Genomic DNA, 13,441 nt, shown 5'->3' with positions numbered 1-13,441 from the left:
TGATCAAGGTTGTATGTGGGATGCCCCCATAGTGAGACCTTTGTTGTCATCTACTACTAAGACCTTTGTTGTCCAAGGGCACTCTCAAGAAAGCACACTTTCTCATTGTATGAAAATTAAATTGTATAATGCAACACCAAGCAAATAAATAGTACTTGATCAAAGAGAGATCAAAGAAGGATTTAAAATAGTAGCTTCACATGTGTGTAAGGAGATTTGAGGGCTTGATGTAATTCTTAGATGAAGCAAACCACACTTCAATACATAATGACAATAGAAAGTTGAATAATGAATGGTGAGCTCTATAAATACTCTTTAAAATCCACCATTGATCTTGGTCAATCGTCTTCCATAATCATAGAGTTGTAGGTACCACTGAGGTCAAAACCTCTCTTCCACATCCAATACCTAATAAAGAAAGTTCTATTAAAATTTTGGCATGATCGCACTCTCAAGAAAGCACACTCTTGTTGTATGAAAGTTAAAGCAAATATGCAACAAGCAAATAAATAGTACTTGATCAAAGAGAGATCAAAGATAGAATTTAGATAGTAGCTTCATATGTATGAAAGGAGAGGGCTTGATGGAATTCTTAGATAAAGGCTACATGGTATATATATATATATATATAGAGAGAGAGAGAGAGAGAGAGAGAGAGAGAGAGAGATTAACATCTTCAAAAGGCCAAACTGGATGCATGTAGTGAGAGGAACTAGGGTGATAGTTGCATCCTAGACACTTGGGGTCAAATGGTGAAGGGACAATACATGGGGTAAACATGGCGGCCAACATGCCTCCTGTAAAATAATCTCTCTCTCTCTCTCTCTCTCTCTCTCTCTCTCTATATATATATATATATATATATATATATATATATATAGAGAGAGAGAGAGAGAGAGAGAGAGAGAGAGAGAGTTGTTAGCCAAAATTGTATATATATATATATATATATATATATAGAGAGAGAGAGAGAGAGAGAGAGAGAGAGAGAGAGAGAGAGAGAGAGAGTTGTTAGCCAAAATTGGAACATATCATTGAATCACATTGAGCAGGAAGCAAAAGTAATGGATAAGACATTAATGAGCATCACTCATGGACGACATGTAATAACCTATGTTTATGAAGAACGTGAGTATAAAGGGGGAGAGAGAGAGAGAGAGAGAGAGAGAGAGAGAGAGAGAGAGAGAGAGAGAGAGAGTTGTTGGCCGAAATTGGAATATATCATTGAATCACACTATGAGTAGGAAGCAAAAGTAATGAATAAGGCATTAATGAGCATCACTCATGGACATCATGTAATAACCTATGTGAGTATAAATGGAGAACTAAATGAAGGTGAATTTTTAGTAGAATATGTCATAAATGTACAATTTTTAAAAGAGAGATACAAGTACAAAAAAGTCCTTAAAGTATACACGGGTGGAGAGTAAAGGCTAGGAGACAACATTATCTAAAGAGGGTTTTGAAGATCATGTCATGAAATAAACTTTTGGATATTTTGTTAATGCATGACAAATAGTGATTTTTTGAGCATTTAGTGAGTAGTACATATCACTAAATTAAGCTTATCAAGCTTGAGAGGGGTTGAGAAGAGAGAAACATTGAGAAATTATAGAAAATATTCCATGTACTAAAAAAAATTAAATGGAGAGAACATTCTTGTTACCTTTACAAATATAAGGAATGCCATGTTATTAAAGTGTCACAATCTTAAATGTTTAAATAAGCACATTTCAAATACAGGGAATGCAGTGTTGTTAAAGTGTCACATTCTTATTACCTTTACAAATACAGGGAATGTCGTGTTATTAAAGTTTGAATAATCACATTTTGAATGAGATTCTCTCTCTCTCTCTCTCTCTCTCTCTCTCTCTCTCTCTCTTATGGGCTGCATTAGGAGACCTCATTCTTCATACCCTTGCTCCATGATTCAGTAGCCCTCCCCTTCTTTCTATGTCACAAAGCCATGATTGCTTTGCTAGTGCTCTTATTTGTGAGATTGCTTTTTTATCCATATCTTAACATTACTTTGTGTGAGAGGGGAGATCTAGCACACACACCTCCTCTCTCTCTCTCTCTCTCTCTCTCTCTCTTGTCGGATAGATCAATTTGGTCTCTTGGGATAGTTTCCTACGACGTTAAAAAGTTCTCCTCTTCTCTTCTCTTCTCTCTCTCTCTCTCTCTCTCTCTTGCAAGAACACAAGGGGTGTTGTTCTCCCTCCCTCCCTCCCTCCCCCCTGTACGATGAAGAGGGTACGATGAAGAGGAGGATATGATGGTGTAGTAGTGGAGAGGGGATAAAATAAAACCCAAGGTTTAACTTTGATCGATTAAATGGTCTTGTAAGTGGCCATTTAATTAGTAAGACCAAGATAATGTCTCTCTCTCTCTCTCTCTCTCTCATATATATGTATGTATGTACATATATCTATGTGTGTGTATATACATATATACATACATATACATATAGTCATATGTATATGTATGTATATACATATACATATGCATATGTATATATATGTACATCATTTAATGCACCCATGACAACATCAGGTGAACAATACGTCCATTACATTGCTCACAACTACTAGCGAATAATATATATCCATTACATTCCCACATATATATATATACTTTTTAAAACATGGTAGTTGGTGGTGTGGGCAACACATGGGTGACGTGTTGAAACAAGGCAATGCCAATTGGAATTTGGCAGCAAACCAGGGCAATCGCAGGTAAACTAGGCTACTCGAAAAAAACTGGATTTTCCGACATCACACGCGTCATGACACTGCTGCTGAGAAGACCTGTGGCGAAAAAGGCAGCTCATTGTTTTGGGTTTTCTTGCAACAGAGGCACGTGAGGGTTCAATGCAGGTGAAGTACATGCGGATTAGGGCTTTTTGCAGATTTGGGTTAGGATTTCAGATTAGGGTTTTTTGCAGAGCAGATTAGAATCTTGGTCTTATGCAGAGCACATTAGGGTCTTAGGTAGATCAGGGTTTTGCGCATATTATACAGATTAAAGTGATTGGATAGAAGCACAGCCAACAGCCATGGAGGATCCACTACTTGATAGCACGCCCCCCAGCAGACAAGAGATTTCTGCGAGTACGTCTCTCCTGTTCAGTGTTTTTCATAGATCAGATAACTCCATCATCTCCGGCGACAGATACCATAAGGCTGCAGCTCTCGTTGATCTGGTAATTAAACTTGTTCACATACATTATTGGTAATGCAGGATAAATATCCACATTTTTCAAATACCACCCCCAGGTGATTTTTCCAGTCAATAACCAATTGCCAACTTTTTTTTGCTTTTGGGGTTTGGGGGGAGCGTGTAGAATAGTCAATAAAAAGAAGGAAAAATAAAATTTACTTTGAGTAGTTCCATTTTGTAGTCGCAAGGTTTGGAAAACCGCCTGGAGGTAGCTTGATTTAAAGTCTGAGGTTAAAACAAAAAGAAATTATGCGAAAATATTTTTCTAGTTGGCTGCAGCCAAATTTTTATTTAGAAAATTGAGCATGGAGATACAAGATATCAGGGTAATGTTTGTTCAGATTGTTAAAGAATTTACTTAAAGGCTGACCATGCGGTTGCATGTTTGCAGGCCGAGGATGATGTGGGCTTACCAGAAGAGGTCCTTGGACAGCAGAATTTTGAACAGGCGGTGCGCTGGTATTTCATCGACATGCGACTAAACTTCTTATGGTCGTTAAATCTCACTGCTCTCATTCTACTCAATTTCTTTGAGGTGAGTTTCTCCTCAACAATGCTCCGATGTGTTTTAGCAGTTTGAAAATATATGTGGAAACAAGGTGTCAATGGCATGTTTGTCAATAATCTATGTAAGCGGGGAGGGGCTCACATCTTAGAGGAGGGAGTGTACATCCACCTGAACTTGCCAGAAGAAGTGATAGTCATTGGCAAAGAGAAGATGACTTGAAGCACGCAGAAGAGACTGGGTATTTTGGATAGGATGCTGCACCAAGAGCACACATTTCCAAAGACGGGGCATGTTTTTTTAAGCACCTAGCAAGGTGGCTTTTACTAGGCAGAGCCATTCCGGTGGAAGTATTTGCATGGTGAGTATTTGAACCATATCGAATCATACCTCAAGGTGGTACAGACGATTGAAACGACCTAGGTGGTACAGGCTCCAATACATTTGTTGAGTGACACTGACATGGTGGTGTCAGTTTGAGAAAGATGACACAGGTGATGACGGCGTGGATAAATAGACACGTGCCAACAACAGCACCCTTACAGGCAATCAAACCATCACTATCACATTCCAGGTCTAGTGGTTATCCGTGGTGTTTTCAATATTGTTTTATGATACAGACACTTAGACTAGGTGCAGGCATGTGATGAGTTTCTAAGTCCCTGAGGCATTCGCCAATGAATGCGACAGACTAGGAATGGAAGGAGAATTCTGAGGATAGCGAAGTGGAGCATGGCCAAAGGGCAGCCATAGTGGACAGCTGTCTGCCCTGGGCTGTCCAGAATAGCCAGTGCCGCCAGGCGCCCAAGCTCCAGCAAGGGGTTTAGCATGTGAAAAGGCCCAAAGTCTCAATTCATGGGTCCCTATAGCAGGCAAACAGGCTGACCCGCCTGTGTGTGTGCAAGTGGAGGGGGCAGTGAGGAATCTCCTAAAAAAGGGAGCTGCATCTCCTGATTTGATAATTTATTCCTCATTCAGTCCTCAGTCCCCTAGAGCAGAAATCAGCAGCCAGAAGGCCTCCAGAATCAGCCTCAGAAGTAGTGATAAAAGTTGCATCAAGATTTTGGTAGGCTACAGAGAACAATGCTTACCATTACCTGTGAAATGGTACAAATGGTCAACGTCTCATAAGAATATTATACCAAACCTTTGGAAATAAAAGGGGTCACCATGTTCAGATTGAAATTTTTCTTGAAGATTGTTATGTTGTCTGAGTTGTGTAACACAGGTCGTGTCATGCAACGTGGATTTGCATTGTTTGAGAGTTTACTAGTGTGTTAAGGGATCTCTTACGTAGTTGCGATCATAATTGTATGATAGGTTAATCCAATGTTTTCAAACATTTGAAAAAAACACGGATAATATTTGCCTATGATATGTGCTCCTCTATTGGCGATTTTCCCAAGGGTTTGAAACCTGTACAGCCTTGACTATGATATGTGCTCCTCTATTGGCAATTTTCCCAAGGGTTTGAAACCTGTACAGCCTTGACTCTAGATGACGACTAAGTAAGTTCACCTTCAATGTTCTTGTCAAATCTTCACATTTGCATGCCATATTGTCTCTCTCAGCCTTTTCTCTTGTCTTGTTGCGCAACTTCCCTCCCATTGACTCATCTATGATTGCAACTTAGTGATTGTATATATTTTATTTACAACATGTTTAGGGACTGCATTTGGGTCTACCGACATTAGCATGAAGGACGTATGGTATCCAAAGTATGATTGACAGGGCCTGGAATTTCAAATGTTTTTCGTACTAATCATGCTTTCAAAAATGCGAAGCATGATGAATATGATTGTAACTATGCTCTCTTCTGCTCATTTATCTGTCATTACCAAGTTATGGAATTTCTTGCTGATGTACATCCACATTGTACAACACCACCCACATTGAAATTCTCTTCGGTAGCTCTCAACCTTTTCTTCTTGTTTAAAAAATTTCTTTAGATTAGAGTCACCGACACCCAAGGTTGGAGTCTTGAGCAGGAGGTGCTCAAGTTCAATCCCACTCGCTGCAGCCGGGTGCCACATTGCAAGAGGGCGGATTGCAAGAGGACGGGCAGAGGGCCAGCTCGTGAGTGTGTAAATATCTTTTTAAAAAGGCAGCCCTTGCCGGAGTGGTTATTGCATGACGCGTTCATAAGGGGGCATGAGTTTGATATTCACAACACAATATTATTAGAGACTCTAAAGGTAGGTATTGTGATACTTGGAAGATTTTTCACCACCAATATTGGTCTACAGCCAGGTCATAAGTATGCCCTTATTAAAAATTGCCTCAAATTAGCTTTGTTTGTTAGTGCTCTTTGTTTTCCACCATGTTTCTTTGTTTATGTAAGATATTTATGTGCTTGTTTTATGCTTGCAGATGCCACTTTGGTGTGAGGGGTCTTCTAGCGAACCTTGTGGAAATAGGCAAGAGTATTATTTGGGAGAATTACCATATCTGACAAGATTAGAGTCTTTATATTGTGAGGTATCTTTTTAGTTTTACATTTGAGTTATGTTCCATGAGCCATGCCTAGATCATATATTTTTGCCAATGGATGGTCGTTAATGTTTCTTACTACATAGGTGGTGACCTGGGTCGTTCTTGTGGTCCATACATTCTTCCCAATTGGGTACTTGGGGAGCAATATTTTCTGGAAAAGCCGTGTTAACTTACTGAAGGTGATCCATTTTTGACGCCTTTCTAAATGTTATATATTCAGCAGCTCCAGCAAAGCCATCATTTTAATGATTATTCAGTTTTATCAGGCTTTTTTCTGATGAATTGTTTATGGTATTGACTAATTTGGCAGTGGCACATGCTTTGGGTATTTCAATGTTAAGGATCCATGTCACATGTCTCGTGATATTCCCTGGGCTTTTAATTAGCTGCCTCAGGTGATAAGAAAGTTGCAATCAAGCTTCCCCGTAGAAGCGGGATGGCTGCATCTTTGCACGGATGGATATGTTTTATGTGGATGACTGGGGCTTGGATTGGGGAGGTATTATTTCCATCTTGCCTAGTACTACCAAGTCAGATCACTACCCAATTGTCTTGTGCCTCGGGGAACTTGGGAGACAGAAGGCTTCACCTTGTGTTCGCATCGCAGACTCTCTCTATCTGGATGTACAGATCGCACTGGAGGTAAGAGAGATTTGGAGGCTTTGTGGTTATCGTGATCCCCGGGAGAGACTTGCCTTGGAGAGGACTAGCCAGCACTATCACTTTGTTGTTTTAGCCAAGAAAGAAGAGGCTCTGGACAGGGAGCGAGCTATTGGCTGCACTTCAGAGGGAACATGAGAAGCATCTTGAGTTCCCTTGCATCCCAGATCTCTTGTCCACTGTTGCAGGTGGCCATGGATAGGCAGGCTGAGTTCACATTTCATGCTAATTAGGCATCTTGGACACAGATGGGTGGCAGATGCAACAAACCGTTTTTCTTAGCGCATGGACTTATGCACAGTAGGGACAATTTGAGATTCTTGTAGGATTCTCAAGGAGAGTTTCACACTGAGTCAGATAAAGTGAGGAGTATCGCCTTCAACTTTTATCAGATCTTGCTTTCTGTAGAGGCCCACTCTTTGGATAGAGATGTTGCACAACATAAAGTCTGAGAGTCCATGCCGAGGCTTATTACATATGATATGTGCACCTCTTTGGATGCCCCCTTTTCGAAGGATGAGTTGAGACTATCAAAGTCATGTAGCAGCACGCACACCACCCCAGGGCACTGAGCAACGTCGGTGGTTGGGCTCCCATCTCCTAGCCGTTGCTCCCCCCCAAAAAACCCAGCCGGAGGAGATATCTATGACAAGGTGCCACCACACCCTATACATGGCTCTTCGACTTCCCATGCTCTTGCATATGGGATAATCCACCACAACTTCTAGTCATGCGATAACCCGAGAGTAGCTACGAGAATTGCCACCTCCAACACCTTCCTTCAATTCGAGCACCTCGATCAAACAGAGGTTAGGACCACCCAAGACCACACAAGCCGAGCTCTGATACCATGTCAAAGTCACGCAGCAGCAGCACGCACACCACCCTAGGGCACTGAGCAACGTCGGTGGCTGGGCTCCCATCTCCTAGCCGTTGCTCCCCCCCCAAAAAACCCGGTCGGAGGAGATATCTATGACAAGGTGACACCACACCCTATATATGGCTCTTTGACTTCCCATGCTCTTGCATATGGGATAATCCACCACAACTTCTAGTCATGTGATAACCCGAGAGTAGCTACGAGAATTGCCACATCCAACAGAGACATGCTTTGTAGGCCCTCTTGAAAGGCAAATGCCTAGGGGATGATGGTCTCTCTTTTTGCAGTTCTGGGATCACATTGGTGATGAGGTTACTATTGCTTTGCAGGAGATGTGTACATGTATGATGCCTTCTTTTCTCATGGAGGGTCTTATCCAGCTTGTCCCGAAAGATGGCCACAAGATCCGTATTAGGCAATGGAGGCCCATAACTCTACTTGGAGTTGCTCACAAAATCTCAGTGAAGGCAGTGAGTATAAGGCTTCAGCCTGTTCTTCAGAGGGTTACTCATAGGTTACTCATGATACATAGAATGGTTTCCTCCATGATACATAGAATGGTTTCCTCCAAGGAAGGAGTATTTTTGATAATCTCATTTCATTTTGGGAAGCTGTAGAGTGGGCTAGATCTAGCCAACAACCCCTTGCCATTCTCTTGATGGACTTTGAAAAAGCTTATGATACCATTATTATGCTTAAGCACGAGGAAGGATTGAACATCATTGACCCTGAGGTGCAGTGTAAGGCTTTGCTCTGTAAGCTGGTTGTTAGAGGATTTCTTCTGGCATTGAGCCTTGGAAGTACTTTCTTTTGTAGCAGGTTACAAGGCGCACTTTGATTAGGGGAGGTGATTGGATTTACAGCCCACGTTTTATTTTTTCGGATGCAGAGCACTAACCACCTTCTTCGCCTTTGGTGAGATCTCTTCTGTGAGCCTGAGATTGCATGAGGAGTTTCTTGGTTCATATACCTCCGTGGTCAGTTGAGGAGGCCAACAGTTGAGGAGGCCATTGTGTTGACTTGATTTTGGCTGAGGATGGTAGACCTCTTGGGGCAGCCACACATATCCAGTGGGCTGCTTGGGCGACTCTTTTCCCCACAGTCTTGGATTGGAAGAGGTTAAGATCCCCATGGAGGATGAGAGAATGTTTTGCACACGGCACTTGAGGGGCACTAGTCAGAGTATTATGGAGATTGATTCAACTATACCCAACCAGCGAACTTCGTGGAAGGGCCTCATCACTCATGGTTGGGGGTGTTTTGAGGGACAAGGGTACCTCTTCGGGTCATGTGCCTTCCTACTTCGGGTGAGGACGGTGTATCGGTTTTTACTCCATTCAAGATAGATGGTTCTTGGAGAGAAGTCTTGGGTAGGATGTCATCGAGGGTCTGATGGTCCAGCGCCGGAGTGGTGGGTAGAGTCGGGAAGCACTTCTATATTGATCCCTAGAAGAGATGATTACAAATTCTTAGAGCCTCTAGTTATATTACGGGTGTCCTATCAAATACCTGCACTGGTAACCCCGGTGAGTGGGAGTGGAGGGATGCCTTTAACCCCATGAAAAGCATGCTCTTCTTTAGTTACATTGTGCGGAACGTGAGAGACACTTGGTTTTGGGACATCCAAAGAGTCCCTACTCTTAGACTTCAATGGGAGGCTTATGGGATCATCCTTGACATTTAGAGAGATTTTTGGCGGAGGTGGTGGCACTTGTACAGGAAACGAAGATTTTCTCTTTTATTTGGCTTTCTCTACATGGTGGTCTTGCCACCAACCGGTGGAGATCGGCCGTTGGTGCTAGCTAGCTTGCTCAAGATGTGCAAGAGCTTCAGAGACGGTCTACCATTGCTTATAGGAGTGTAGGGAGGCACATAGGATTTGGATTGCAATAGCACACCTTTTTGGAAGGATGAGGAGGGATGACTACATTTGTTTTGGTGCTATTGCTTGTTTGACACAGTCGGGCCCTCAACTTAGGTTTGAGGGGAACGATAGAGATATGGTCATGAGTATTAGGCAAGGAGTGGGTTGGCGGCGCTGTCTTCAAGACTTGCAAGAGTTAGGCTACGTATCACTAGCATAGAGGTTGGACACTACATGGGAGATTATTGCTAGCATTACAGCTTGGGACATTTGGAAGGCTAGATGCACTGAGGCCATGGAGAGCACTCTGGTTTATGATACACAATGCATTTGTAGGATTTGGTGTGATATTGTCCACACTCTCATGGCCACTTGGGCCAAGATTCAGGGATCCTCAAGGGCTGTAGAGAGAAAGCATGGCCAGTTCATGAGAGAGTGGGATCATGGCATCTTTTTCACTACCACTCATATGGGACCTTGTCGGCAATAGAAGGCACCAGATTGGTTGAGATTTCCCCCCCGTGTGATCTGAAATCTCCCTTTTTGTAAATTTTTTCATACTAAATAGAAGTCTCTTTTTTGGGGGAAAAAAATAATGAAGGCAGTAGAAGTTATGTGTGTAGCGGACGATGGTGATAAATGCTACTTCAAGTTAATGTGTGTTTTTGGGTTAATTTTGGGTTTGTGAACTGTTGTAATTTAGCTAGCTACCATAAATTTTGTGGTATTGTGTTTCTATAGCATGTGTAACAATTTCCTTGTTTCCTTGGAATATTTATAAAGACATCGGATTACATAAGGCCATGAGAAAGTATGCAACAATGTGAGGACAAATAAGAAACTCCTAAAGAGGGGTACAATGGTTAGGAGGGTCGTAATTCTTGGTGAAATCACAAAGAAATAGTATTGGGGAGGCTTTTTTTTGAACTATCTAATCAAAATACTCTATATGATACAAAAATGAACTTTTTTTTTTTTGGGTCAAAAACTTAAAGTGTTTTTTTGTGAGTGTTTTTCAGGTGGTTTTGATGGTGCTTCTAGGAGCTGACATAATGATTTATGCACTTTATGCAATCTCTTCTGGACCTATTCTAAGTCTTCCTTTCCGATTTGCACCATACCTTAGGGTGCTTCTTGTTATTGTGGATGTTAGGTAACCTGATCCTTGTTTACAAACTTATAGTAGAGAGAATTGTAGCTTGCAGGCATCATCTGCAATTTTTTTGTATGGTATGGAAGCCTATTTAATAAAATGTTTGGCTTGTTTTGAGATTCGTCGCTGTAAGTGATTATTTAGTAGGGCTTATTATGCTATTAGGCTCTTAAAAAAAATAAATTTCTCATGGGATAATCAATTTATTTTTGTGCAGAACACTAAGGGAATGTGTTAAGACAGTGGTGGCAATAACTCGAGTGTTGGACATTGTGGTAAGATTGGTTGATATAAAAGACTTGTCAATGACGGCAGAAACAATGCCCTCTTTTAAAGAGACTTTCCATGAGTTAGGATTTTAAAGAAAGAATAATAAGCAGAAAGTGTTAAGAAAATGTTCAGCATTAAAAGAGATGTCTGATATCACTAGTTTACAAATGCAGAGGGCCAAAACAAGCTTTTCCATATGTGGACAAATGTGCAGGAGACAGGGTTTATCCATGAGCTTCATTAAGGATATCTAGGACCTTGTTGCCCTAGTGTTAAGCCTTTTCAGTTTCTTAGTCTTGCAATGCTCATTCAATGCATCATCCTCTTTATTAGGAGAGAGTGAGTATGCTGAGCTCGAACTTTGAGGACTTGGATGAGCAAGGAACCAAAATTTTATTGATGATCTTGTGTCTATTGAGGATACAGTGGAGTTTTCCTCTTTTTGCTGAGAGAACCTTGTGATCAAAGTTTATTCCAAGTGTAGAGCTTTGACATGCAGGAGCCAACCTGAGCTTTTAGATCTCAGGCAGCAAAATGAGGAGGTGATGGTGTGGGTAGGATGCGTTTTTTTCTCATTTGGAGCATCTATTCTTTAGGTGGAGAAAAAATCTAGCATCTCTATATGCGGCGATATGTGTGAGGAGACATGGAATACATATCGCCAAAATGAATGTGATAAGGAAACTTTTACGGAAAGCAATGTGTTTATAAACCCCTCCTATATCAGTGTGAGAAAGTGGTCTTTGTGCAGACTCATTATGAACAAAAGGATGTTCTGCTCATGGTTGATCAAATGGCAGCCTTTAGCCTAAATTTTGAAAAGGCGCATGCATCCATCTAAACTTATGAGATCTTATGCAGCATGTGGTCTCAGACATGACCTATGAGTGTCATCATGAGTAGCCAGTTACATAGAGGAAGATAACGCAAGCCATGGTAGTCTCTGTCTTCTCTTTGCTGTTTTTACCCCATGATGTCCTCTCTGAAGGTATCTTCATACACACAATGATGCACAAATTTGGATTGGGAAATTGTGAATCCCATGAATTGATTGACATAACATGAGGTGGATAGAGGGTTTATTATAAATGAGCCATGGCATCATGGTAATGAAGTGTCTCTATCGGGTTCCACTCTCGGTGAGGCAGAGGTGAAGGTGAGGTGAAGGTGCACCATACATTGGCTAGACAGAGAAGGATAAAAAAAGGACTCACGAGTGCTTGCTGAAACTGGGCCAGCAATGATAGCATTATTGATGAATTTTCCATTGTTTTATGTATTAATTAAGTAAATTTCATATCAACTGGTATCTATTTCTTTGTGGATTGTTCTATAAAAACAGTTTCTTCATCTATGTTGTCTTATGGAGTTATGATCTTTTTAATATCATACATGTGTTCTTTGCAGGCTTTGTTTCTGGTCTTTCTTCTGTTTTCTAGCTGTCTTGCTTTTGTCCTTTTTGAAGACACCGAGCAAGGAAGAGTTTACTTCTCAACATATGGTAACACATTGTATCAGATGTTTGTCTTGTTCACGACCTCAAACAATCCAGATGTTTGGCTCCCTGCATACAAGTAAGTTATCTTTTGACATAAATTTGAAGTCTATGAGAGGGCGGGAGTGTGCACGAGCGCGCGTGTGTGCTAATCATCTATGGCTTAGCCTATACATTGGCATGGCTAACAATGACTCATCATTACCTGACAGAAGGCTACTTATGATTAACAACAGTTACTTGTCACATGCTCATTTCACTGATTTGGTATGTACAGCTGCACATCCCCTTCCGATGCATATGCAAGAGGATATAGATATTGCTTGGTTCAGTTTTCTACAGCGAATGCAGGCTGTGATACATGACTATGGCAGATGGTATATGGGGGAGAATAGAAGACAAGTAGAACAAGCCAAAATTGCAGTGGAAGAGTGCACTGAAATTAGCCAGCTTAGAGAGTTGAATAATGATGAACAATAGTGTTAACACAAGTTGAAAATTGCCTCCACCACAATGATAATTGTAAGCTTAATAAATGGCAAACTAGGGCGAGACAGAAGCCACTACTTGATAAAGGCTGCTCGTCAAAATCTTTTTGCAAAGGCTTGCATACTTCCAGACAAAAAAAATGCATCGCAAGGGTCCAAAGGATAGATGGTACTTGGACATGCACTTAAAGCTCAGCTTGCGGATGCTTGCTATGAATACTTTTATGTCATGTTTGCTACCTCACCTCTTTCGAGGGAGGCTCTTGATGCACAAGAACTTTTGTTATAGCAGGTTATGCCTGTCATCACACAGCAAGAGGCTAACAACATGGATGAACCCTTCACAGATGGAGAATTGGATGATGCTATAAAATGTCTAGGCAAATGGAAGTCTCTAGGCTAGGGTAGGCTAGG

The 13,441-nt window shown here is 41.3% G+C and overlaps 1 protein-coding gene across 4 annotated transcripts in view; it reads left to right on the top strand.

Annotated features, from left to right (window-relative positions):
• The first annotated feature begins 2,749 nt into the window (after positions 1-2,749).
• The window catches only part of TPC1 (two-pore channel 1), a 167,549-nt gene continuing 156,857 nt past the window's right edge, over positions 2,750-13,441 (top strand). For 2 of the 4 annotated variants that reach the window (XM_086786624.1, XM_086786622.1), the window contains exons 1-7: positions 2,751-3,202; positions 3,611-3,754; positions 6,095-6,202; positions 6,301-6,396; positions 10,641-10,774; positions 10,992-11,049; positions 12,452-12,618. In XM_086786624.1, the coding sequence (XP_086642750.1) occupies positions 3,056-3,202; positions 3,611-3,754; positions 6,095-6,202; positions 6,301-6,396; positions 10,641-10,774; positions 10,992-11,049; positions 12,452-12,618 (854 nt within the window). In that variant the 5' untranslated portion in view covers positions 2,751-3,055. Of the gene's footprint in view, positions 3,203-3,610; positions 3,755-6,094; positions 6,203-6,300; positions 6,397-10,640; positions 10,775-10,991; positions 11,050-12,451; positions 12,619-13,441 lie in introns of all 4 variants that reach the window. The other 2 variants (XM_086786623.1, XM_086786620.1) reach the window with 2 other exon arrangements.

Source organism: Cibotium barometz, chromosome 49 (genome assembly GCF_041138505.1).
Source record: "Cibotium barometz isolate CiBa-2024 chromosome 49, ASM4113850v1, whole genome shotgun sequence".
Lineage (NCBI taxonomy): Eukaryota > Viridiplantae > Streptophyta > Polypodiopsida > Cyatheales > Cibotiaceae > Cibotium > Cibotium barometz.
The sequence above is the reverse complement of the archived record's forward strand: the minus strand, read 5'-3'. Positions and strand labels throughout refer to the sequence as shown.